The 27,962-nt window shown below is 42.8% G+C and overlaps 2 protein-coding genes across 8 annotated transcripts in view; one reads left to right on the top strand and one right to left on the bottom strand.

Moving 5' to 3' along the window:
• The window catches only part of RBKS (ribokinase), a 74,069-nt gene extending 52,742 nt beyond the window's left edge, over positions 1-21,327 (top strand). For all 6 annotated transcript variants that reach the window (XM_021289484.2, XM_065058175.1, XM_005503827.3 and 3 more), the window contains one exon: positions 20,152-21,327. In XM_021289484.2, coding sequence (XP_021145159.1) covers positions 20,152-20,325 — 174 coding nt within the window. In that variant the 3' untranslated portion in view covers positions 20,326-21,327. The remainder of the gene's footprint in view (positions 1-20,151) is intronic.
• MRPL33 (mitochondrial ribosomal protein L33) lies at positions 21,252-27,227 on the bottom strand. Of its 2 annotated transcripts, none has more exons than XM_065058178.1 (4): positions 27,089-27,227; positions 26,521-26,539; positions 23,686-23,792; positions 21,252-21,567 (listed from the first exon to the last, which is right to left on the bottom strand). In XM_065058178.1, exons 1-4 carry the CDS (start codon positions 27,108-27,110, stop codon positions 21,518-21,520), a joined length of 198 nt encoding a protein of 65 aa, XP_064914250.1. In that variant the 5' UTR covers positions 27,111-27,227; the 3' UTR covers positions 21,252-21,517. The 2 variants fall into 2 exon arrangements, with proteins under 2 accessions (XP_064914250.1, XP_064914249.1); XM_065058177.1 differs by lacking the exon at positions 27,089-27,227 and adding an exon at positions 26,796-26,935.
• Positions 27,228-27,962: the final 735 nt, after the last annotated feature.

Here is a 27,962-nt window from a genome sequence, read left to right as displayed (position 1 = left end):
CTGCTTTACTGAAATGAGTACCTGTCTCTGACTGTAATGTGTGATGCCAGTGGCCTGAGCTGTGGTCCTGTTTTTTCCCTTTTGCCCAGTCATATAATTCACATTGTCCAGAATTCGAATGCTGTGGGAGAAAGAAGATAGTGCTGCCCTCACAGTCTCGAACGGAATGTTTCACTCTTCTGACACAAGCATGAATTGCTTACCAAGTCTAGCATAAGGTGCATCAAAGACAAAATTTTTACAGGTTATAGTGGAAAAAAACCCCAAAATGTTCCTGCAGCTTCGTGACACCTATTTTGTGATGATAGGTAAAGGATACTTGGTCAAAGGCATTTTAGTCTTTGACATAAAGGTATTTTTTTACTTCCTACTCAGAATTAAATGCAGAAAGCATACTCTAACATATCACTAAATACAATACCCCAGCAAAAAATAAAAACAGGACAGGCAATAGTTAAGATTACATTTCCATGAAAACCTTACTGCATTGCACATATGGGGCTATTTTGTGTTCCTAGTATTATCTGACATAAATCCAAAATAATTCCAGTGGAGTTATTGAGAGCAGAGCAGGTCACGTTGTATGTACTAACTATACATTTAAATGCCTGTTATAATAACGTCATATTACATATGTTCTGTTACAATGGTTCATTAAAATCCTGGAGATTTTACCATCTGGTGCATTCCATATCTGAATTGCATTAATAATAACTAGTTCTTGTAGCATGTTTTTTATCCATGGACCTCATACTGCTTCACAAAGAAGGAAAGCAACTGCTTAAAAGATGAGGGAACAGAGGCATAGGGGACTGAAATTACGCCACGCTCAGTGGCTTGCAGTGGCAGGGCTAGAAGTAAAGTCACTTCTTCTAAAGCAGAAGACAGCTCACAGATTTGGACTGTGATGTGCTGATGGTGTGAAAGGCTTCTCTCACTATTAAATTTAATCCTTTTCAATTTAACTCTGAAACAGAGATGCTTTAGCTTTGTTTTCCTCTTTTACCCCTTTATCATTTAGAAGTTTGACCTCAAGTTAGTGCTGATTTTGGAATGTCTGAAAGTTCTGGTTAAGGGAGGCATCACAGTACTTGGTAGGGGACTACAGACACCTGACTGCCTCTGCCTGCTTTTAGCCTGGAATTAGAAGTGCCAAGGGAGAGCTCCCAGGCACAGGCAGAGCTCCCCAGGCTGCTCAGGAGCAGGATTTACTAGCTTGGGAGCAATACCTCGTGAACCCAGCAGTACAGCTTCTTGCTCTGAGTTGGCAAATCCACTATTGCTATCAAAGCTTATTGTTAGAGTTTTTCTCTACATCACACAGAAGTGATGAAGAAGAAACATGTGTGATCTGCATCTTCAAAAGAAGCAGAAAATTGCTGCCAGATCAGCTATTGTTTGATATCTTAAGATATTTGCTGCTCTTGGAATAAAACAGCAATACTGAAACCACACACTGTGGCTGAAAAGTGCTTTTTATCTTGCCTTGCAGTTCAGAGTTTCATGACTGAACTAATTTAACGCTCCTATTTTTCTATTAAATAAAAGCAATGTCTTTGAGCATATTGAATCCTTGCCCTGCCTCCTTGTGGCCAACAGGTTATTGGCTTTCACATAGCAGAGGATTTTCACAGTTAATTTTGTTAATCTACTTAAATACCAGTGGGTTGTTTTCAGTAAAACAGCTGTACTTGGTTTACTCTTGCAGACTGAATGAAAAAAGATGTGTTGGCCTTCCACTATAAAAGTCTTACAGTGCTTAGACTGATTATCACTTTGCCTGAATGCAAATGGTTTTAAAGCAACCCTTCCAAACACTAAGCAAAATAATGTCATCCTCAACTAACCCGGATAGCTCTATTACTAAAATAAATACAAAATGTTCTAGTAGGACATGTTATTCTCTTCAGAGGCATTTCCGCAGCGGATCATTCCCCAGGGGAATAAGCTCAAGCTGTAAAGTGGCTTAGCAAGTGGCCACCTTTCCACAGAGTATTCAGAGCTGTTCAGGTCCACGCTCTTAGCATGCCATTTAATATTAAACAAAGATTGATACCTTAAACTGCCCAGACTTCAGCATCTTGAGGAACCAGGCAATGATTTTTCAAGCTGCCATAAGCCAGTCACATCTAGTTATGTGCCTGTATCCATATTGAAATTGTTTGGCCCTGCAAAAGATAAAGTTATTGCCAAAGAGTTAAATGATATGTATAACCCACCATAGATTCGCAAAAGGTTAAAGAGACCTTTTCAAAACAGTCTGTATTAAAACAGAGTTTGTCGTTTAAGAGATAAACAAATAAGACAGAAGATGAGCTTCAAAGGCCTCTTCCTCTGTGGAAATTTTCCCATCGCTGCTGCCACTGCCCATCGCCCTCTCTGCAGCAGCGCAGCTTCAGTGCTGCCTCCTGGTCACCTCTGCTGTCCACAGCAATTCTGAACATTTCTGATGAGAAAACACTTGGGTAGGTACAGCCACAAAGATTAAGAATTTGAGCATCTTGTCCCAGGTAGAGTGTTCCCCATTCTGCATAGGTTCATCAGAGAGACTGATGGCTGATAGACAGTAGATCCTGGCTCTTCATCGTAGCCCTTGAGACGGTTAATTTAGGAGTTTATTGGCAGAACACTGGGAAAAGTTGGCTCCATCTCCCGCTTTGTGGTGGAACATGAATCTTCAAGATTGAAAATCTGGCATTTTTCACCCACACTAAATCAGTACTATAAAGGGAAAAAAAGGCTTGTTGATTTTTTTTTTTTTTGCACTAATTATCTTAATGTGGGCTTTACTAATGTATGCAATGCTTCCCATGACTCTTAGCAGAGCTCTCCATACGCAGTCCAAAACATGTAGAGCACGAATAGTCATTTAGAAGGAAGTTTTGCAAGACATGGTATTGTAAAGCTGAAACATCTGTTTCTCCTGTTATAGCTAGATAGTGCAGCAAGCTTTTGTTAAGAAAGTAAACTTTCCCTTCATTATACCAGTTTCTGCTAGCTATTTTCTATATGCAAATTTTAAATAAGAATAAAAATAAGCAAATTATTGAAAAGCCATCCTCAAATTTTCTGTATGAAATACAGAAATATCTGATTAAGCCCACTAGCCCTATCAGTTTGTATTTGAAGCAGATGACGTACATAAGAGACATTTGACACACAAAGAAGTACTAATATGTAGGTAATATAAGAAAGGTATACATTATAATCTATTTTCATTACTTTAAATAGTTGCTTTTAAATCTACTTGACTACATGAAGTTAAATATATGCATTTACTTTATTATTGGAAGAAGCTATTTCCACTTTAGATGAAACTAGTACATGAAGCTGCATTAAAATAGCTGTGAAGGATAATTATATAATTCCATTTATATGACACTTCTTCAGTTGGAAGCAGAAGGTTTCACAAACCATTCACAAATTTGATGATAAGCATTTCATAGAAAACAATAATATCATACACACTCGTTTTGCAGTTGCGTGTGTGTGTGAAGCAGTTTGCCTGCTGCTGAAGCAGAAGCACAGCTGAGGTGGAACACAGCAGCTGCTTGTCAACACAGCTGTGGGACATGACCGAACACCGTCAGGTCAAAATTGTGCTTGAGGTGAAGTGGATGATCTGTGTGATGAACCACATGATGGTCCTGGATGGCGGCATCTGCTGCTGTAGCCCTGAGCACGCCAGCCTGGCAGAGGCACACGCAGGCTGATGACAGGGAAGGCCACACCACCATCCATATTGGAGAGCTAAGCTCTGCTCTTCTTGCCCCTTCACCCCTGCTCTCCCCCTCTGCTTCTGACAATCACGCAAAGTGTAATTTACAGCACTATTTACATCTATTTACATTTACTAATTATATTCCATTGAAACTGCCAAGGAAAATTTGTCAGAAGAATGTAATTACTCAAAGCTGGAATTTGGCCAGCAGTGAGATTAGTTCCCATCCATCTTGCACAAAAGCATGATGGGATCTTACAGTGGCTTCAAGTGGCAGCTGGGGACCAAGGGGAGCCCCTGAGATGCTGCCAGAGCCCTGCCTGGGCCTTGGGATTTGCAGGTGGGCTTTGCAGAGGCAGTCGGGCTGTCTGGAGCTCAGGTTACATGGGCTCTGGGCTTTAGAGGATTGTCCATGCCAGGCAGCCTCTGGCGGTGGGGCAGTCTGGTGCTCAGTGGCTATGGCAGGCTGGAACGTGGCCACTGACTCGGCCTGCACCCTGGGGCTTGGGGCTTGGCCTTTTACTCTGATTGCTTCTCGTAGCTGAAGGTGGGGTGTCCTGTCCAGGATCTATGCTTCAAATTGGAGGGTGGGCACAGGCAGAACCTCTCCTGTGCAGGTGCATTAGTGGAAAATGGGGTGCTCTCTGACTAAGCCAGCCAGAGCTGCCCTGCTGCCAGCCCCTGTATTTCCAGGTTGCAGCACGGAGATCACTTTAGGGTTAGTAGGGTTAGTTTTTATAACCTCTGGTTTGCTCCAGATCCCAGTTTGGATCAAGATGCTGAATAACACCCACCACATGCTTGCAGAAGTCTGGCTGAATTTCTGATTTCCATCCCACCTGGTCTTTGAAACACATAGAACAGTTGCTCTGCTTAAGATCTCTTCATCAGGTTCTTCTTGACCACTAGGTTGATACCTGCCACTGTGTGCATCAGCACACTCACCATCGGGACATCAGGCGTCTAAATGTCTGTCTTAGGCATGGATGAGTTCTCTGTAGAGGCACGTGGAGGCACTTGGGCACACAATATTGAAATGAAAATTTGGAATCACTTTTCACAGTGGTGGCCCTAGTAATCACAGCAAACCCGTGGCCTCCCTTTTAAATCTCATGGAAAAGCCAGAATGTTTAACTTCACAGTGTTTCTAAGCACAAGCTAAAAAACTCCCCTATAATTTCTTACATTAGCAGCAGTCTACCTGTCTGGCTGTGCTTTTTGGGTAGAGAGAGTGCACAACCTGCTGAGGGAAGCTATGGAAATGACAGGTTGAGGTGCCGTGCTTATAAACAGGAAATTAATTTTTGAGACATGATAAAATTCAAAATTTGATCTACTCGGTTATGCCTGAAATTTGACACGAGTGTATGATTTATTCTGTATAGTCCTTCTCTGTGCGACATTCTCAGAGACAGATGATACATACTATTTGTCATAATCATAAATGTTACCATTATTTTTCCATGTCAGTTCTGCAAAATGAAGGCTCATTGCTACAATATGAATTTGTCATCAGATGTTTTGTGTTCAAATCCTATGAACTCCCTCTGATTTCTTATTACGATATATTAGATCTGGTTCTTTTACTGTGGGAGAGAATTTAAAAGGCTGTCTTTAAGCAGTAGAGCACTCACTGAGCAGCTTTGTATTGAACTCTGAAGATGTTACACAATCTTTATTTTAATAAAGCCTCGTATAAGTGTATAGCTACATAATTTTAGATATGTCACAATATTCAGGCCTGTGCAGTAATTGTGGTCTAAAGAAGGCAGTGTGGTTTAGCAATTTGAACAAAGGACTGAGTAAGAGTTCCAGGGCTCTGCAAAAGACTTGCTGTAAATCCTTGGGAGGGTTACTTGTCTTCTTTGTATCCCAATTTGTCCATCCATGAATTGGAGCTGCTATTAATGCATTGCATATAAACCATGAGAAGTCTGTTAGAGGTCAGAACAGAACCTGGGAGGCCTTTTTCCCAGGCTTGTCATCTAACCTCAGGCCAGTTGTGCTTCTTTGGGGGCTTTGCAAACTCATTGAAGTTCTTCTGCTTGAAGTTGAGAGGTCTTGTCTGTAAAAATATGGTTTACACTAAAAGTCTCTGACTTAGCTGTATCTTCTGGTTTGGAGGAAGCCTGAGCCAGAGGAGTGAAGTGGACGCTGAAATAAAGCCTTATAATATAAATAAATCCAAAACAGTCCTCCTAATAACAGCAATTCTTTGTCTCCTGACTTTGTGGCCTAACGTCTGAGGCTCAAGGGGATATAAATACAACACTCTGTGCAATGACTAATTACTCAAAATTCTGTGCATCAGCAGAAGTGGGACTTGTGGTTGACTCTAATATTATCAAATGCCTTTGCTATTTAATAATCTTGTAGCCGTACATTATTTAGCATGCCGTTTGCACAAAGAACAGTGATTTTATTTCAGCTATCTCTCAACAAAGTAAAAATGCAGCTGGTAGTAAATGAAGCATTTGGCAGACAATGTGTCTGATGTACAGTTCTCTAACTTGCTAAGAAGAGAAAAATGTTGTTGAGTGTTTAACCTTTTCCTACCCCAGGATGCAGCAAGAAGGACTAAAGTGACCACAGAGGGCAAGGTCTTCTCTTTTTCTTTTTTTCTTTTTCTTTCTCTTTTTCTTTTTCTTTTTCTTTTTCTTTTTCTTTTCCTTTTTCTTTTTCTTTTTCTTTTTCTTTTTCTTTTTCTTTTTCTTTTTCTTTTTCTTTTTCTTTTTCTTTTTCTTTTTCTTTTTCTTTTTCTTTTTCTTCCTTTTCCTTTTCTTTTTCCCTCTTCTTATTTCTGTTTTCTCTTTCTTTTCTTTTTCCTTTTTCCTCTTTCCTTTTCCTTTTTTCATTTTCTTTTTTTTTTGTTTTCTTTCTCTATTTTCTATTTTCTTTCTCTATATTTCTCTCTATATAGATTTATCTTTCTCTATACATATTTTATCTATTTCTCTCTATTTTCTTTTTTTCTCTCATCTTCTCTTTTTCAAGGAAAGAGAAAAAGTTACTATCGGACAAACAGCTTATCTATCAGCAGGGTTTATTCACACACCAACACAGAAGAATTATGCCCAGAGCTCCCATTAACATCCCACAAACCGACAGCATAATAGCTTCCTTTCTTTGACACGCAACCAAAATAGGTTAATAAATAAGTTTAGTTCCAGTCATAGCCCACTTTCTGACTTAGGCTTCTGCATTCCCTCTTTTACAAATATGGAATCCATTGAATTTTGGAACAGAAAAACAATGAGGAATAAGTTAATCTGCCCAACACTCCAATCAGCAATCTGCACTGTAAATCTATTTAAAGCTGCATCTATTATTTTGTGAAGTTCAGCTGAACTGTGAAAGGGCACATGACTGAAATCACTGCATTTGAGTTGACTCACAGTTAAGTGTAGATGGGAATTGCTGGGCTCATCACAAGTTGCTGCTTCTGATTCAGACCTTCTGAAGACCCTTCAGTTTTTGGAGGCTGGTGAGTGGCCGGAGGGCACACAGGTATCCAGCGAGGAGAGGAACTGCAAGAGTTGCGTCCCTCTGCATTGACAGCCAACTGAGAAAAGCTGCTGCAAACTGGATGTGCCTTCTTCACTCTTTGAGAGCAGAAAGATGTATTATCCCCATTATACAGATAGGAACAACGGAACAAAAATGTTACCATTTAGGTGCTCTGAAGCACTGGATAAAAATGTTCTGCTCCAGGTTACACAGGGAGTTGGGGTGATGTAGCCAAAAATGAAGCATAGGCATATATTGTCCCATGCTACTCTCTTAACTTCTAGACGACATTGTCATGGAAGGAAACACTGTTTATCTGCCCAGTAACTCTCTATTTTAATCTGTACGAACAAACAATGTAAACAAAATGAGCAAACAGAAGCAGGCTTGTGCAGAACAATTTGCAGCCTTGTTTTCCAGTGGAAGATTCCACAGACCACCCAGGCTTTGCTCTAGTCCTTTCCTCAACTGTGGAGCATCTAATTAAATCCCTCTCCATTCCTGACTCGAAGTGGAAGAGAGCCTACAGTCCTGTGCAGTTTCTTTCCAGATGGAAATGCATAATTTAACAGAGATACAGCTGGCAGGGAGAAGTGGGCCCAAAGCATTATTAGCATTTGCCACAAATTGCATTAAATTACAAGGAGGTACTTAATGAAGATGTAGGATTAAAAAGAAGATTAAACCCAGTATTTACTTTCCTAAGCCCCTTCTGAGGTTGCAGAGTGCTAGGCAACAAAAACCTCCTAGTAAAACTGAATTTCTGTTTCAGTTACTTTAGTGATACTGAGAATTGCTTGGTTTTGCTACGCACCATCAATATCAGGTCATGACATTTTGTCCCATTGCATCCTACAGCTTTATTCTGTATACATGTACACATATACATAAAGTTGCTAAGCACCTTACATTATTTACTCCTGTACTCACAGCACAAGGTGAAGTACTTTCCTTACTGCTGTTTTGTAGATGAAGAGCAAAAGCACACAGGGACTGTCTTGTCAGTGGCAAGGGAATCTGCTTCCCTTGATAAAAACCATAGCTTCTTCTCTATGCTTCTCTTCAAAGAGAATTAGGACTGGATGAGAAATTTTGTCAGGATGTCAGCCATCTCATTTTTAGCACAGGACATCATTGTAGATGTCCACATAAACAAGGAAGTACATAGCAGTGCTGCATTGCTTTGCATTGGATGCTTCTTGAAGAAGCTGTAAGGGGTTTGTGGAAATGTGCTACAAAAACAGGTGCTTTGGTTCCACTACTGTAATACTGAGAAATATGCCAGTTTGGAAGTTAATCCACTTGATTTGTCTGGACAGAAAAAAGTAGGGATGCTGGCAGCATTTATGCACCAACTGAAATGTTTTGTTTGGACGCCAGAACATGTGAAGGATACAGAATCCAACATCTGGACCCAAGATTACATTCTGATGAGGTCTAGGGAAGCAGAGTTCAGAAATATCTTGAAGCTATCTTTGTGCTATCTCACTTTTGGGATGCTTTAATAAACGAAACAATGGTATAAAACAATTGTATAATTCATACAGGTTGAGAGCAGAGTAGGAAATGACCCGCTTATTGCTTCTCTTGGGCTAACTGTGGCTTGCAACGCAAGTCAAAGTCATTGCAGTAGAACATGCCACATCCTTGTGCTTGATTTGTTCTCTTCCCCTTGTCTTTATGTTGAAGCCCGCACAAGGTCTTCTCCAAGGGGATGTTCAGTCCAGGTATGGAGCTCACCCACTGTTTGGAGCAGATATGGGGCCACCAACACATGCACACAAGACAGTGTCAGCTGTAATGGTGTGTAGCACTCTGGGATATCTGAGTTGCACAAGGAAGGAAGGAAGGAAGACCAACTGTGTGCAGCCATCCTTTTTAATTAAATTCCTGCAGTTAAAATTAGCTACTGGAAGCTGGCGCTTCTGGCACATCCAGAGCGTCACCTTCCCAAGTATCTTTTTCTGGCCTGAGCCGTAGGAAGTTGAAAATGTGATCTGCTGTGTAATAGTGCAGCATATTCTTGGCCAAACTCCTCATCATTTTTTACTTCTTGCATTTATGGTTAGCTTACAAATGTCATATGCCTCCTTTTCTTCTTTAAAGCTCCTCTTTGCAGAACCAGGTATCATTCTGGCTATTGTGGAACGTGACCTGTTCTTCTAAGTGTATTTTCGTCTGTTCTGGCTATGATGAGATGAGAGAGAAGGCAAACCTGCCTTCTGAGCCCCCTGCCCACTTACTTACCCAGAAATGCCAGTTGCAGTAATGTTGATGTTGAACTAAGACCTGATTTTCCCCAACAGAGTTTTCATTGCCAAGTAATTTTGGTCACTACAGAAACCAGAAAGGTTTGTGTTGGATCAGTGATATTGCATAAGTAGGTTTTCAAAAGAACAAGAACAGAGAAATGAGAATAGTGGGGAAATCAGGCTCCTTGCTTTTGCAAATTCTAACCACAGAAAATGCCAGAAGTTTTATTTCTTATCAAGAATAAAGGAGTTGATCTTTCACAGCCCGTACCATGGTCAGGATGTATTTTAATAGCTTCAGCTAGGCAAATGGAAGGAAGCTAACACAGTAAGTCTTGGTGATTGTTGGCAGTAACCTATAGGAATGCCTTTAATGGCCAGTTTGCAGTTGAGTGTGATGATTTTGTCACTTTTCTCAGGGGTTTTTCTGTGTGTGTGTGTGTGTGTGTAGGGATAGACATCCAGATATAAAACTAGCTACTCTAGAACAACTTAGCTGTAGAAAAGCAGATTCCCAAATTCTGGCAGCAATGTTTGTCAGCTGCCCAAATGGCTAAGGAGCATTGGTTTTATTCATTTCAAAGCACAAATAGCAAAATACAGAGAAAAGGTGAGGAGAGTCCCTGGAATCTTGTGACGCATTATTGGTGTCTGTGATTTTCTTACTGAAATCATTAAGCAGGCAGTATGTCTGTTGGAAAGATGCATTTTATGGGAAATACCACAGAGAATCCCTTTCTGTCAGCAGCAGTGCCTTGAGGCTCACCTGCTGCTGAAAACCATGAGTGGGGAGCAGGAGCCTTGTTTTCTGCTCGCCTGTCCCACAGGTGAAGGACAACAGAATGGGTGGGTTCTAGAGCAGATCCACAGTTCTGGCTTGTAGGTCAAATCTTGCTGAACTCAGAGAGGAGAGCTACAACTCAAATACTCATCAAAAAGATGAGACAAACTCAGTAGAAAAAAAGAATGCAGGGAGCTGGCAAGAGGACAAGGCTAGAGTGAGTTCAGACCAAAAAAACACCTCAAGTTTGGTGTTTTTTTTTTCCCCTCCAGGATGTGTAGTTCAGAGGTAGGCGGGAGCAGTGGCCAGCCAACAAAGGCTAGATACTGTGGTTTTGAAAGAGGCACTCGAGCATATGGAGCTTTCGTGCAAAAAAAGAATGTTTTTTTGATCAATTCCAGGCGAGATGGCAGTTGTGTCATTCTGAGTGCATCTCGTCAGATTAGATGGGATCACTAAGAGTCTTTTGGCATTTTCAGTCTGAGGGAAAAAAAAACACACGTGGCTAGTGAAATTGCCCAGCAAGGAGATTTCCCCCTCCTGGCTTGGCTGTTGGATTATGGGATCTTCACAGTATCACAGTATCACAGTATGTTTGGGATTGGAAGGGACCTCAAAAGATCATCTAGTCCAATCCCCCTGCTGGAGCAGGAACGCCTAGGTGAGGTCACACAGGAACATGTCCAGGCGGGTTTTGAATGTCTCCAGAGAAGGAGACTCCACAACCTCCCTGGGCAGCCTGTTCCAGGGTCTGTCACCCTCACTGAGAAGAAGTTTTTTCTCAAATTTAAGCGGAACCTCTTGTGTTCCAGCTTGATCCCATTACCCCTTGTCCTATCATTGTTTGCCACCGAGAAGAGCCTGGCTCCATCCTCATGGCACTCACCCTTTATATATTTATAAACATTAATGAGGTCCCCCCTTAGTCTCCTCTTCTCCAAACTAAAGAGCCCCAGCTCCCTCAGCCTTTCTTCATAAGGGAGGTGCTCCACTCCCTTAATCATCTTGGTTGCCCTACGCTGGACCCTCTCCAGCAGTTCCCTGTCCTTCTTGAACTGAGGGGCCCAGAACTGGACACAATATTCCAGATGTGGTCTCACCAGGGCGGAGTAGAGGGGAAGGAGAACCTCTCTCGATCTACTAGCCACTCCCCTTCTAATCTTCCCCTTCTAATCTTGAAGCCATGTCAGCCCCTGACATGATACTGGGTGACACAGTCGATGACAATTTGGCCAGTTCTGTCCTGGTTGGGGAGCTCGTTGTTTGGAAGGGAATCCCACTGTCAGTATTTGCAGTGCACTATCAGGATAACCTGATGTATTCTGGGCAGGACTTCGTCTCCAGTTTAATTTGTTCATTAAATGGAATTTGTGAATTAACACATAAGGATGAGCTTTGTTAGTAAGAAATTGCGAGTTGGTGTATGACGTGAATAATGAAGGGAGTGAAGTACTTCTCAAGGAAGTGAGATAAGTGAAGCTTTTGATAGGGTAGGAGAGTAGCTGGATGTTGCTGAGGCTTGATAAACCAGTCTGAGAAGTACAAATCAACCTACTGAGGAGCTGCTATATTTAGGGCTGAGCTTCAAGCACGACTCTGATTTTGTGCAAGTTCAAACTTTGGGAAAGGTAGCTACAGCTCCTGTAGCATGTTCAACTGAAAGTCCGTCTTATTTCTGTTAGCAGCAATGTCCACATGGTTCCCTGTTGTGACACATCTTGATATACACGCTTTTATTTGCAAGAGTGCCACTGGAGAGTTTTGTGTTGAGCTGAAATATAATGAGAATTTTCCACTACTGTGTTCTGTATGTTGTAAATTTTCTATATGCACTCCAGAAAAAACAAAACAAACAAGTGTGGAGGGTTTCCTCAGCTGGTTTTGAGTTTCTCTGTGAGGTATGAGCTTCCAGATGAAATGGAAGGAGGTCACGGGTCATAGCTCAAGTGTGAAACCAGGGAAGAAGCAGGTACCAAGGCAAAAGCTGACTGAAGCTTAAATGGAAAATATGCATGGAGGTGTATCCTAAATGGAAATATTCCTTGTCAAAATATCTGTCACTCTGGTAGCATAGCAATCAGAGTAGTGGTGAATTGTTTGGTTGATGGGGATCTCACAGGTTCAGCAACATGGATCTGTTGTTTTCAGAACAGTGTGTGGAGTTCCCGGTTCAGTGCTCTTCCTCCATTGTGTAAGAAATAAATAAATTCGTCACCTCTCATTAATGCTATCTGGAGTTGAAAGGAGTTTATATGAGCATCATCACACTGAATTGCTTCGATGATTCAGGAAACAGAGTACTCCCTGTGGGTGAGCACTTTGTTGGTTTTCTGTGGTTAGTCTACAACACAGAGTAACTTTCTTCCCTGGTGCTGAGTGGCATACTGGGATATTATTACCTGGCAGAGCGCAGCTCTCCCATGTTCCCTCCCAGATTTCATCAGTGTGCACTAAGAGAAAGCCACCACCTCACAGACACCCTGCAGTCTTTTTCTTGTGAACAGCGAGACAGGAGCTCCTCTGTTCTGATCCTGGCCAAGAGTCTAGCAGAGCTGTGGGCATCTCGTGGAGGTCCACTGCTCCAATAATTTTGAATACCTCAGTTTTGGGGTTCCCAAGCTGTGCCTCATTTTTGAAGAACATTTTAAAATCCATGCAAGATCAGGAGCTCTGGATTCAGCCCCAAGATGTCTCAAAGTGGGTCTTCTTAGCATCCTTGATCTTAAGTTGGGTTCATTTCCCATGATGTGAAATAAGAGCACTATTACCTTGCTTCAAAACAGATGCTGTAGACGGGCTTTGAAATGTAAAGTGGGACTGTGTGATACTGCCAACTCTCTAGATACTTTCAGCTGTGCTTTTTAGATGACATACAAATTAAAAATCACAGAGTTGTGAATGTTGTATGTTTTATTTCCAACATTCACCGCAAACCAGATAACTTTTCGGGGGAATTCGTGCATCTGTAATGCTTGTCACTGATCATTTTAGAAACAGTGAATAACAATGTAGTAGGATGTTTCAGAAAGGAAAGAAAATGCACGCGGGAGGCCTTGTATCAAGATTAATCTCTCAGGAATGCAGGGGGTTAACGGTCAGGCTGATTAATCACTGTTAATGAACCATCAGGAAATCTGTCAGGAAGTGGGTAAAAATTCCTGATGGCTGATGCGAAGCATTGTGTGGTGTGCTTTGGTTTTGATGTCTCCCAACCGATAGTCTACAGTGGCTGTAGTTCAGTTACCTCTGAGTTCTCAAGGCACATGAAGCACCAGATGACATGCTGCCCTTGTTCAGAGCAAGAAATTTTCTCCATGCATGGCTGTGCAAGTATGATGCAACTTAAATGCAAGAAAGTCAGGGATTGCTCCTTCCCACGGCTTCCCAGAACAGAGGCTGGAAAAGATACAGAAAGGAAGTGTGATCATTCCCTCATTCCTCCGGTCTGAACCCACAAGGTAGAGGAGGAGGAGTGGAAAAAACGGCTTTCCCTGTGTGATCAAGGAGCCAGAGTATTAGGACTTGGACACACAACTGAGTTAATGAATTGCCTGGTGTTGACCCAGGGTGAGGTTTCACAGTTGGCATACGCAGACCCAAGATCATGCTGCTGCTAGAAGGAGTGTTTTCTAACCTCTTTCTCCTTTGCATTGGACTAGCTGTCATGTGGTAACACAGCAGCTTGCTGATCTGGGTGGAAACTCATGTTTCTTGGTCAGCATTGGCTGGTTTAGTCTTCAGATGGATCTGAGAACTAACTGATCTGCCTCGAGAGCTAGATCTGATGTAGGGGAGGGCGTGGGAACATGAGACAAGGATAAAAACATGAGTGGGGACTGAGCCTTTCAGCAAGAACATAACCATGGGTTGGCTTAAGCCTATTATGAAACTGCAGTCTGAATCACTAGAATTAAGAGTGCAGTGTCAACCTACAGGGAATGCAAATTAGAATGTGTTAGCTTACACCTCCCGCCGTTGTGGAAGAGTGGCTGAGCGCAGCCACTCTGCACGTGGCTGGGAGGAGGCAGCGTGTGGTGGGGCAGCAGATAACAGCTCCCGCTGCAGCGGGGAAGAAGAAGAGACGAGCACTGCTACCATGGATTCTCTCTATGTATTTTCCTTTGGCTTAGGGTAACATGTTCTAGCGAGTCTTTGTGACAAGACTGCAGAAACACTCGGTTACCAGAGTACAGATTAAGCACAGTAATGTGCTTGTGGATCCAGACACAGTGTGCTTCTCCTAGTATGTCTCCTTTATCCTCAGCTGTTGAGGTTTGATTGCGGGGTGACAATAAACAGTGGCAAATGTATTGATAACCCACTCTTCCCCTCCTCTCCCCCTGTAGCACTTCCCTCTCCCCCCTTCCCACTAAGGGCAGGTGATTGGGAGGGAAAGGAGGACAGAGAAGAGAGTTGGAAAAATTAAAAATGTTTTACTAATGCTACTAATAAAAATAGAGAAAATAATACAAAATATACAAAACCAATCTTGAAAGTCCCAGCAACTGCTCTGGTAGATGTAGGGCCAGCACCCAAAGTCCTGGACTGGACTCTGCAGCCAACTGGAACTGGATTCAGTCTGTCACTAGGCCTCAGTTCGCAGGGACGACTCACAAGGTCCTCTCCTCCTAAGGTTGGCCATAAGGAAAAGGGATGAGATTCTTGTGATCTCCCACTTTTATACGAAGTATCACATGAATGGGATGGAATACTTAGTTGGTCAGGTTTTGGTCACCTGTTTCTCATTGCCCCTCTCACGGGATGTATATCCATCCTTATCAGTAACCTCACATTCCATTGCTGTATCTACCACACATGTATGTAGCTTTTCAGGAAAATGCAGCTAATAAGAAGTCTTCAGCTGACAGGCAAATTCACTAAAAGAGAACCTGTTTTTTGACAAAACCAAGACATCAGCCCAGGTAGCTTTGTAGTGCTCTCTAGTTGGCACCAGAAGCCTAACTTAGACTTGAAAAGGCAAGCCCTATTATTTGTTTCAAGTTCATTTGTTTTTTATTGCAAAATTTGGTAGTTCGGTGTTAAGGACTTTTATCGTATTGTTCTCCATGCATAGACATAGGAATAACTGTAGTAGTGGAAAAATCTCTTAGTAATCAATGCTGGCAATTCTTCCACACAGAATCAGCAACCCCAGATACCGCGGGAGTAGTCACCCTTGTTAGGCTTTGAGCTTAAGAAATAGTTTGAAGAGGCTCAGACTAGTTTAATTTCAGGAGAGTTTCAAGATAGTGGAGATAGTTTTAAGGACTGTATTAATTGAAACTGCGAAAATATCTCTGCAGTGAAACATAAGGAAAAATGGGAGGCTGAGGGGGGAATATTAAACATCACAAAAATTAAAAAAAAAAAAAGTATTGCACAGGCAAATAAATGCAAAATTTAAAAATGCAGCCAGTAACATTTCCAGAAATAAACCATTCTCCATCACATAGAGGATAAACATGGGCTCTTTCAGAGAGAAGGAATTCATAAAAATAAAGACAAAAAAAAAAAGCTGTGTAACTGATTCAACCACTGTTACCAAGGGATATTTTACTCCCTGAGCATTTCAGCTGAAATTATCTCTTAGCTGAGACGTAGACCCTTTTGGCACAAAAGTATCTGAATATATCCCGAAGGCTGGAAATGTTTCTCCAGTTCCACTAGTAACCTTTCATCAAAGCACAGCCCAGGGATTCTTGCAAGGAAACACAGGCTTTCCCCACTTATGGGGAATGGATAGTGAGCGTCTTCACTGACAGATATTTTTGTGTTAGGTAGGGCTGATGTGTAGTTTGGGTGCGGAGCAGGCAGGGGCACAGCGAGGAACACTGAGCAGATGTGACACGGAGCGATAACATCCTTCGCAGAAGCCAGTATCACACAGTTCTGGAGGGCTATAAATACGACAGGAATTCTCCAAGGCCCAATTCCTTCGACAGAGTTGGGCAGCTCTGCACTGCCACGCGTTTAGGCTGCACTAAATCAGTGTAATCCTCAGGCTACCTACATTTGTATGCTGCTGTGAATGATCCTAGGAGACTATGAAGCATCACTGCAAGCAATATCATTGATTCTACATTATAATGCAGTTTATGACAGCTTTTGGATTGATGTTTTGATTTATTCACTGAACAAAGAATTTATCATTACAGGCATGCCGACTGTTTCTCTCGTGCTGCTGTACAACACATAATTTCTTTTAAGACTCCAGTAGCTCTTACAATGTATGTAATGGAATGAACCCATGTAAAACACAGAGCACACATAGACTGTGGCTTCTTGAAAAATCACCCGAGGAAGGTTTTTTGAGGTTCAATGACAACGTCAGGCTTCAGAAGCCAGAGTTCCCCCGGTTCTGACATGGTTACCATTACTCTTGCCCAAAAGACAGGCTGGGAGGGCGAAGGCCGAGCAAGAGGTTGCCCTGGAACAACGCAGGGCAACTGCTGCAACACTGTGAACTCATAACTTCTGCCCTTTTGGCCTCCAAATTTTTTTTGGTGAACAAGTCATCTTATTGTATAAGTGAAATGCATCCTATTATTCTACGCGTGATTGATTGAAAAGTGCTACACTTGCTGGAAAGACTGTTGAACAATATAGTTTCCACTTACAAAGCACTTTCCTTAAAAAGCCTCTCAGGGCAGCATCATGTAAAAATAGTTATACTAAAGTTGTGAACCAGCTTCTGACAAATCGGGACTAACAAAAGCTAAGGTATAAATAGAAGTGTTTTTGTGGGTTTTCTCTTCGCTAGAGGCATAGAATCTCAATCTGTGCTGGACTGCAACAAACAAAAATGCCCTTTTCCAGACACACAGGAAAACAAGGACCTTCCAGACTAGTGGCACAGAATATAAATAGGTTTTCAAAACTGCTTCAAAACCATGAAACTTAGTCAAAACCGTAACATTTGCATTTTAGAACAAGCCATGCCTTATCAGACAATTTTTTTGATCCAGTTCTTTATTTTATTTCATACAAACCAACATCATCTGCTTTAGAGAAAGGTTAAACAAGTTATATTTTTATAATTAATGGAATCAATTGTCTCCAGGCACTCAAAAATATGAGAATTGTCTCAAAGTCTGCCTTGTATTAGGATTCCTGAAAGACAAATGCTGAGGAATGTAAAATATTATATATTCTCTGTTTATAATTTGTGGGTTGGCAGAATAAATGCATCTTACTGGTCATTTTAATAATTAATTATTTTTGTAAAGTAGTTTTTGTTGTGTTTTTTTTTTTTTCTTGTAGCAGGTTTTGAAACAGCTACATGTAAAGCTAGTATTTGCCAATCCAGAGTTTGGGTAATCTTGATTTTGCTCTGAGTCTGTTCCTTCTTCTGCTCTGTGCTGACATTTTCTGAATCTACCAGACCCCATGTAGTTTAATCCACAATACCAAAGAGGGAAGGTCTGTTTCTGTAAGCCAAAAATAGTTCTTATTGCAGTTAACCTTGCAGCTGAATCAGTTCTGCTGTTGCTCTTTAGGTCACGTCTGACCAGTCCTGCCCGCGCGGAGCAGCAGCAGCGAGGTTGAGCCGGGTACCTACAGAACCAGTCTGATGTGCGCTGCCGTCTGCAGTGTGGCAGCCCCTCTGTTGAAAACACCCCCCACGCAAAACATTTACTTACCAACAACTGTATTTATGATACCCTTGGGCTTTCTAGTAGCTGAGCTTTAGAGATCCTGACTGCTTTGGTCTGTGTATGGGAAGTAATGATTTCAGCGAAAGTTTACTGGCATCAAATCCTTCTGTACATTCTCCAATCATCCCATAGTATTTTATCTTGAAAAAAAATACTAGGAAGTGCTTTTCCATTCTTCACGGAAGCCTGCTGGCCATCCCTTTTTCCACCTTTGCAGCCATGAAACATTGCTCAACCTCACCAAAAGGGAGACCTACAGCTGTCTCACAACCCCAGAGCATCACCCACGAGTGGATAAGCACAGTAACGTTGCAGGGAGAACTTGGGTTCCATCTCGCCATCATCCAAACTAAGACCTGGGTGATGTTCAGTTAGTCTTTTTTTTTCTCCAATAGCAGACACTGCAGTAATTATTTGGGGCAGTATTTAGTTACCTCCATTTAAAAAAATTATTAAAAACATAGTATTCTGCTCCATGCTGCTGCCAAGTAATAGTTTATGCTATTTGACACCAGATATTCTGAGTATTTGTCATTAAAATAATATTTGGCCACTTCCATTACCCAGTGATCACTGTATGAGAAATATTTGATGTAAAAATGACGAGTTCTTCCTGCTAGAGCTACAGCATGACAGATCTGCTTGCTGAAATTCTACTTCTGGCTGTAACAGCAGCACTAAAATTGCTTAATAATTAATCATGCACCGATTAGATTATAAAGTCCGAGATGGGCCGGGGATTTTTGCATTATGCCTCAGACAAAAGACACCAGCAATGCTTAACTAGCAGTCACCTGCTCCTGCTCCACCTGCCATTGTGGGAGCTCTGTGGAAACCAGAAGGGAGACAAAGGCCCAACAGAAATTGATAAAAACCTTCACCCGCCCCTAGTAGGTTCAGGAACAGGGAACTGTTGAAACAGGTGCTGCTACAGCTGCGTGCTGGGGTATGACTCTGCTTATTAACTCGTAATTCACCAGGTGCCACTCTCCGTCATGGCCTGCTGGGAAGGCAATGGAAGGCAGCGCCCAAAACTGAGGCTGTGCCAGGGTTAAGGAGGGAGTTTCCTGGCTGGGAACACCAAAGCAAACAGCTGCTGTGGAAGGGCTGGCCAGGGAGAGACAAGGCTGGGTGGGCCCCCTGGCCTGTGCCTACCCCTTGTAGGGTTCCCTTGCCATTCCCGCTCTGCTCTGCCCTGTCAGCTGCTTGTAACGCCACCAACAGATTTCCATGGAAATGGTATTTTTTTTTTCTGGAATAATATTATAGGCAGCTGACCTTTGGGTAAGTAGGAGTTTAACACTGAGACCCACTAGAACTCACAACTGGAAAATTGCTTCCTCGCCTTAACTTCTAGTTTGGAATTTTGCTCAGCTATCTTAACTAACTTTTTCCAGGCCCTTTGCTGCTGCCCCATGACTCTTGGGGCCTTTTTATTACAACTACAGAGGGAAAGGGCCTCAGGGGAGATAGACCATATGTTGGTTTGTTCTTGAATGAAGTAAGAATACCAGTGTGTCCAGTGTAATGCTTTTACTGGTACAAAACTATGATTTTAAAAAAGAGGACCTTAGAACTAAAGTACTAACAAGAGTTGCTATCTGCCTGTCCTTAGAAACCAAGTTAGTTGTAGGGGAGGAGGGAGAAAGGGACCCTGTGGAATACAGTGAGCAGAACAAGTTACTGTGTCGTTTATGTGACAGACACAGCATACACCTTCATTAATGTGACCTTTTTAATGAACAGCTGAGACCTGGAGGCATCAAAATGTATCGTTCTGCAACTAGGAATTTAGAGACACCACAAACCACCTGGCTTATTTTTTTCCCCTTTTCTCTGTCCTTTCTACCACTGCCCTTTATGAAAAAAAGAAGTTAAATAAGAAAAGAATATCTTTAATGAAACATTCAGGTTGAGAAATCAAAATCAGACACTCCAACAACAGGAAGTTTCAAAAGCAGTATTTATAACAGCGTGTTGCACACTTGTGTTTCTTTTTCTTTAAGCCATTTTATAGTGTATACCTTGATTCAACAGCTGGGCACAAAGATAGTGCCATGGCATTAGTTTGGCACAGCAGAATTTCCTAGGCATAGAAAAGTGAATTGAACTCAAGCCCTGAACAACTTCCTGGCTCCTGCAGTCAGTGCTGCAACTTTTGTCTTTCCAGTAAACACATCTGAATTGTTTCCCTGTGCAAGTACGCTTAATCTTGTTTGTTTTTTTTTATTTTAGGGAGCTGGAGACAGTTTTATGGGAGCACTGGCCTTCTACCTGGCTTACTATCCCAAGTTACCCATGGAGGAAATGATCAGGAAGTCGAACTGCGTTGCATCAGTGAGCGTCCAGGCATCAGGGACACAATCTTCATATCCTTACAGGAAGGACTTGCCTCAGGACCTTTTCTAATTGACATTGTCTCACTCCATGTACTGATTTTATCTTATCCCAGACAGCATTTTTCTCCTGACTGCAATGAGGTTCTCCTCTGCTGACTGGAAACACTAGGGAAGTTTCTTTGCTGCTTCTTTGAGGAATCCTGTTAGGTCCTGTTCTACATTAATAAGATGGGGTGGGGGTCGTGGGTCATTCGAACACAGCTCAGCAGGTCTCTCTGGCCCCACACAACACTCTATACTGAAATATGTGAAGTCTCCAGCAAAACATCTGGAGGGTGTTGGGCTCCTGATAGTATTTTCACTTGATTTTATCAGAACTTCTAATGTGCACGTTAGCTTTCAGATTGCAGCGTCAGTCCTCAGACACCAAGGGCAGCACCGTACCAGCTGTTCCCCTGTGCCCCAGACACAGGATGTGGCACTGCGCTCTGCCAGACTAACAAAGGTCCCTCCAGCTGGAAACGGGACAAGAGTGCGACTGAGGCAGATTTTGAAAAATGTTTCGAGCCGTATCACTCTAAACATAGGTGAGATAATTAAAGAAAAACTTCCAAAACCATCAGAGAATGACTTTGGCTATCTGCTTTCTTCATGCTTAAGGAAAATCCAGGCGTGAAAACTCATCCTACTTACCTGACTGAGAATAATACAGCCCTTTTAGCCAAGGTCATAGCTTATCCAAAAGCTCATCTTATTTCACCAGGGTCCTCACTGCTTCTCACTTTCCTAGGCAGGAGCTGGTGCAACACTACCCCTCCAAGGAATGACACCAATCTGCAGTCACTACTGTTGAATCTGTGGCTGGTAGGTTAGAAAAACTTGCAATCCTGCCATTGAATTCCTGCTGTGGAAAATGTTAATTTTTATTGCCTTATAAAACAATAGTTCCTTTGAAGATTACAGGCTCTTTCACAATGGAAAACACAGACAATGGGATTTGCTATTTAATTTTTTTTAATTGAGTACTGTAAAAATAACTCAAAAGATAAATAAATGTTACTGTGATGATCTATGTCCAGACATGAAGAATTTTCTCTCTCTACATTGTTTTATTCACAATGGCCTTCAAATCACAGGAGATGGTGATCCCAGTTCATTTCCTCTCTTTTCAGCCCATGTTGCTGTATTTCTGAATCAGCATTCACCTCTTTCTCCCCCTCAAACCATCCTCTCCTCGTGCATAAATCAAGTCCAGTCATTGTTCAGATAGAGCGGATTTTTCTCTTCTCTGTGAAGAGGACACGTTGTTTTGCTATAGGGGAAAAAGAAAAGAATCTGTCAAGAAGCCTGAAGTGTTAAAATTCAACTCAATGAGCCTACGTTCCTTTCTCCTGGCTGCCTTCACTGCTTAAATGAGTGTGGAGCAACTGACTGGCACAGCGCTGCTGTTAATCAGCTCTTGAAATTTAGTGGTACTTTCACTTTACTATGTGTAATTTTTAGCTCCTCAGGTCCATTTCACCTCTGTGAAAAAAAAAAAGTATCAGGATTTGAGTGGCTGAAAACATTCAACAGCTGCTCTGCCTGACTATTCTGAATCACAGCTGCTTGATGTGGAGACAAAAGTAGGTTCTTACTGCTTTCTACTGCTCTTCAACTCCAGCGCCCAAACAACTACAGGTGATGAGCCAGATCTAGTCGGTCTCACAGACTGACTGAAAAGTTAAACAAGGGTCCTGTGGGTCTCTCAGTGAGGCACAAACTGACCCTGCCTCCATGATGCAGATGTTATCATGTCCAGAACAGCTACAGGTTACGCATAGTCAGTACATCACTAAAAATTAATAATAAATAAATCAAAGCAAAGCTTTACAATGCCACTTGAAAAGCACCACTGTTCTGACTGAACTTCGTTACATGAATTCCTTTGAAAGCTACGCAAGAGCTATCACACAATAACCAACTCTCTTCTTCCACATAAAAGTTTCACTTTAAGAAATACTGCAACTTAGTAACACATTGTGTTGCTACAGTTAGGAGGTAGTGAAACTTGGGCACTACTGCCACTACTTCACTAAAAAGCTTCATACAGTTGAGGTACCAGGTTTTTGAGAAGTACAAAACATAAGGTGAAAAAGCATGCCAAGTGAAAATGCTTCCTAACATATTCCTGATGTGAGTTGGTATCTAGACTCAAATTTACTTCCCTTCACACATGCAGCACTTTCTCACATCAATTTCTCACTTGTGTTCTACTACAGGCTACAAAGATCAGAACTTTTTTCCTCGTGACTTCCAATTTTGTACTTCAGCAACCTACTACGTGTTCTGTGACAGAAGCACTTACTCAGCCTGAGCTCTCCCCTGCCTTCACATTTCCTACAAGTTGCAAAGCTTCTGCACCATCACTTTGTACAATGTTTTCATGCAGTAATTTAAACTCTTCTTATTCAAGAAAATCATCCTAGTAATCTCCAATTCCCTTTCCGCCCGTGTTTCAGAAGGAGAGCCACAACCTCTGTCAGCACTGTCCCATACCGTTACAACGAAAAGGTTAATCATCTAACAAAGACAGAAAATTATAAGAAAAAAAAAAGTGTGAATCACATCATCACTGGCCATGCATTATGTTATCTATTTAGAGCTGCTTAATACATTTCTTTATTCTATAGATTTAAGTCAACCTTCTTTGCATTAACTCCCCCTACTATTTCTAGCATGGTCTGGTTTAAATTCTAAGTTCCCCAAAATTCAGCTTTTTAATGTTAACTACAGACTGGTGCTTCTCCCAGAAACTTGAGCTCTTTGTCACCTTTCAAAAAGCTTGGTGAGCAAAAGGCAGCTTGGCAAGTGCTACAACCCCCCAACAAATCAGATTCTTAAACAGAGAAAATCTGCAAGATCTAGAGGAGCATAAAAGAACCCACAAACTGTTATCTGGAGAGCAGTCTCATTTGAGGAGGAGAAAGAACTTGTGTTTATTGCTTTAAAAATCCATTTTGTAAGTGGTGGTTAAAATTTATTGTCTAGAGCACCCATGGCAGCTTAACAGAACATTTCTAGTGATGCACACTTGATGGCTGCTTGCTGGAGATAGCACAGTCTAGCAAACCACACAAAGAAACAGAATGAAAGAACGCCTGTGTCACTTTGCTTTGCCACTGACATGTGGCATGGCTGTCATCAAGGACTCTGATGTGTCAGGCAAGTGATTACTTTGTTTCACTGCCACAGTCTGTAAAATGAGGGTAACATTTACTTCCTGATGGAATGCCATGAAGTGTACAGCAACTGTACAGTCGTCTGAGTATGAAACATGTTATGACATATTCTGCTCAGATGGGAAAAATCCTATTACATTAAAATCTTTTGCCCCACACAGTCACAGAAGCTTATAGAAAGCAGGCCAACTTCTTCCCCAAGCTCTTACCAATGGGATCGTATTTCAGCAGGACCAGTTTTTCCTGCAGTCGGAGTCTCCTCACGTTGAAACAGTAGCCTGTCTCAGCCGCACTTTTCATTCTCACCAGAATGTATCTAAAATCACAAGGAAGGTCTCTGTGTCAGGGCACAGGCAGGCACCAACGGCTGCCATGTGTCTGCCAGGCTGTGGACAAAGGGACAAGCTTTTGGCATAAACCATTTGGCACAATCACCTCAGCTACTTCATTTCAACATCATGAATGATCTGGATGGGAGCGTCAATGCTATATGCTAAACTTGTAACACAAACAGCCCACTGTAAACCATTAGCTGCAGCATCAAATTTAAATAAATAACTCCTGAACAGAAGACAAGCCCAGAGAGCAGTAGTTCATTCAAAAAAGAGTGAAGGTGGAGGAAGAAAAACAGGAAAGAAAAAAAAAAAATCAGCATACAATTGAGTCACTATGGCTTAAAAGATAATGGCAAGAGAGGAAGGATGATGGCAGTTAAAGATGTTCGGGCTGTAGATAACACAGTATCACAGACTATCACTTCCACATGCAGAGAGGAACCCGAGCAGATAGCATGGAAGAAGAGGTGTGCAAAAGGAGAAGCAGGGCCCCTTGGCACTGCCCATCCTACTGGAGATACTGAGCTTGACGTTAACCCAGCCATGGGAACCCCCTTCCCCACTGGAGGGTTCTTGATTTGTGGGGCAGCTGCTGCCATGTCCCTGGGAGCAGGGAAAGCTAGGAGAGGGAGGCAGCCAACCCTGCACCCCCAGCCTGGCAGCATGCCGAGATCCGTGCAACTTCCCAGAGACAGGGCATCTTCTCAAGTTTCAAAAGGTCAAACCATTTAACCAGTCTGTAAATTACATCTTTCTCTTCCATGGCAATAAAGAGAAGGTTACATCTCTGCATGTAGGCATTCAATTTTCCTGGATTTTCCTGCTTCTAATACAAAATGGTCTGTCAAAATGAACCTTGAAGAGACATCCATTCTTCCTCACTTGCGCAGCTCTGACCAGTGTACTTCCCTGAGCTCTCCCTTTTCAGCTTTGCAATCTGATTTACTGTTGAGTTCAAAACAAGCAGGAAAACACTGGATTCCTGCAGACCAAGCATGGTCTAGGGACCATCCCAAATGATCATCCTCTACTGTACACAACTGCAGGTGTGATATGTAGCACCAGTAGCCACACAAACTCCTTCCCCTGTACCTCACCCACTTCCTCAAAGCTTCTGTGCAGTTTCCCCTTTCTGGGGGAATCAGTGGTATCAGCATGACCATTTCTTGCAATTCTTGTGCACCACATATTTGAGTCCAAGCCCTTTCTGAACAATACACCTCGTTCAAAAAACTTGCTGTCTAATGAAGAAATGTAACTAGGAGCAGCGGCAGAGAAGAACAGCAGAAAGCTATCAGGACACAGGGAGAAAATCCAAGAGGAGCACAGAAGGATAAATAATATAAGGAGATAACATGTTTCTGAAATATACATGGGACTATAAAAAGAACAGAGAAAGGAACATCAGGAAAAAAAGAAAGAGGAAAAAAAAATTACTACACTAACATTAGTGACATCATTTTTAAAAGCGACTTTTTCACCTCAGAGAAACATCCTGCTTTGCTGTGTTTGTTTCTACAAACTGTTTAACAGCAGAAGGCTGAGATGTCAAAATGCTGTCCTCCCTGTCAGGCACTTACCTGGGAAGTGCTTTCTTAATTTAAAGCCCTGACAATTGTGCAGAAATCCTGCAACAGAAGAATCCCTTCAAACCCAGCAAATGGTTGGTACTGGCTCTGATGGGGACTGAGTCTTAAAAAAAATCAAAAACAAAACAAACAAACAAAAAACCCAGGGACTATCCCACAATAACAGAACAAACCAAAAACACAAACGAAAAAAAACACACTCACACAAAACCCCCAGGAAATGTACCAAAGGCCATAGTTCCCCAGGTTGTGCGATAACAAATCTAATACACTCTCATAGAATGCCACTTCTGAGAAACAGAAGACAGAAATATATCCATACAAATGCACCAATTTAACCCCTTGGATTTGTCTTGCTAATTTTCTTACAAATAGCATTTTGGATGCAAGTGACTTTCTCTACACGATCTTGTCTCCTTGCATCCATACTGCAACACTACTGGCATGCTGAAAGTCTATATTCCTTTCCAACCCTTAGAACACATCAGCTTTCTTTACAGGTCAAAGGACTGCGACTGCTTTTCTCCCAGAGCCCACAAACATCTCTCCAGAGCTGGACTATAGAGCAAATCAAGATGCCCATAGCACTGACTGTGCCCCATCCACTTCTCACACATATACATAAGAACGTGCTAAAAACAGGAAGTGTTCTGCACCCAGCCTACAAGAAAGGCTCATGGCATCTGCCTAAAGTCCAGCCCACAAACAACAAAGCCCCATGATGTACCTCAGCTTGCCCTCTTCAGCTGAAAAGTATGAAAGGTAAACAAGAGGAAGATTACGCAGATAATTTGTTGCCACTCTTTAATCATAAAGCACAAAGGCGTGCTTTCCCGGCACAGAGCGGTTTGGATATTTGAGCTCAGCTCAACACAACAGCCCATAGGACAAAACCTGCCCTTGCTGCAATTATAGAACCTGGAGGGGTTTTCACACCGGTCTATACTTACCTGTGAAAAGACACACATATAGAAGGACAAAGAGGATGCAGCTAGACTCAAGGATTGCAATTGCCCAGGCATATTAAAAAACTTCTAGAGAAGCACAATGTTTTGTAAAGTCATTTGAAGATATAGTGTGGTATCAGAAATCAAAAACTGGTGAGGAAAACATCACTTACTTAGATTTGCTCTTGGCCACTGTTTTTTGCAGCATGAAGAAAAAAAAAAAAAGGAAGAAACAGTTATAATTTTATCTTGTTTCCTTTATATGCAGCATATAAAGTTTACAAGTTTTCCACTGCCTGCCTTTGCAAAAGCCCCAGAAAGATTATACGAAAATATGTACATTTACATTTGCTGATCTATATTCTGTCAGTGCAAGTCTCGCTTAGGCCACTGTGAGCTTCTGGTCAACGTCCTCCAGCACCATTCCCTCCCCGCGCCCCAAGCTCACCCAGACCCTGTGACGGGCACCTCACACGGCCTCTCCCGCGGGACTTGCTCTCCTTCACCCCCGGACGCCACCCCATCCCTGTCCCCGGGGGTCAGGGAAGACCAGGCCGCCGGTTCCGTGACCTGAGGGACGGGCCTGAGGGGCCAACGGACCGGCGGCCTGGTGCCGGGGCGCGGGGAGGACGCGGCCGCGTCCTCCCCGCGCCCCGGCACCAGGCCGCCGGTCCAGGAGGCGCAGGCCCCGCGGCCAGAAGAGGTGCCCGCCACCGCCGCGATGCCCCCGGCGCCACTCACAAGCCGCCGCTGTCAGGAACATAACGCCGGTCTCCCCCCCAAGCCCCACTCCGCCCCTGCCGGCACCTCCGGGACAGCGGGTGGAAGCGGTTCCGGGGCGCGGGGCGGAGCCAGTGCGTGGGCGGGGCGCGGTGGCCGTTAACGGCTGCCGGCGGTGTGGGGAGCAGGGAGCTATCGGGTTATGCGGGTGTCATGCAGGGAGGATGGGTCTGCCGCCCCCCGGCTGGCAGCACGCCTGGGTCCGGCTCCGCAGCAGTCGGTGCATCGGGACTCCCGCCTGGCTTTGACTCCTTTGTCAAAAAATGGGGGTGCTGCTGAATCACAGAATGTTAGAGATTGGAAGGAACCTCGAAACATCACCCAGTCCAATCCCCCTGCCAGAGCAGGAACACCCAGATGAGGCGGGTTTGAATGTCTCCAGAGTACGAGACTCTACAACCCCCCAGTGCTCTGGCAACCTCACTGAGAAGAAGTTTCTTCTCAAATTTAAGTGGAACCTCTTATGTTCCAGTTTGAACCCATTATGCCTTGCTATGGCGTCAGAGCCCCCGGGGCGTTAGGTATATAAACCTACCAGTATCTGTGAGATAACTGTGTGAAAGCAATGGGCAGAGAGGCTCGAGGGGGCACCAAGGCAAGCTTTCATGTTCTTATCAGATAATGAACTGTTCCGTTATTATTAGTAGTTTTAGGGCAACAAAGATGATTAAGGGAGTGGAGCATCTCCCTTATGAGGAAAGGCTGAGGGAGCTGGGGCTCTTTAGTTTGGAGAAGAGGAGACTGAGAGGTGACCTCATTAATGTTTATAAATATACAAAGGGTGAATGTCACCAGGATGAAGTCAGACTCTTCTCAGTGACAACCAATGGTAAGA

Source organism: Columba livia, chromosome 3 (genome assembly GCF_036013475.1).
Source record: "Columba livia isolate bColLiv1 breed racing homer chromosome 3, bColLiv1.pat.W.v2, whole genome shotgun sequence".
Classification (NCBI taxonomy): Eukaryota; Metazoa; Chordata; class Aves; order Columbiformes; family Columbidae; genus Columba; species Columba livia.
The sequence above is the reverse complement of the archived record's forward strand: the minus strand, read 5'-3'. Positions and strand labels throughout refer to the sequence as shown.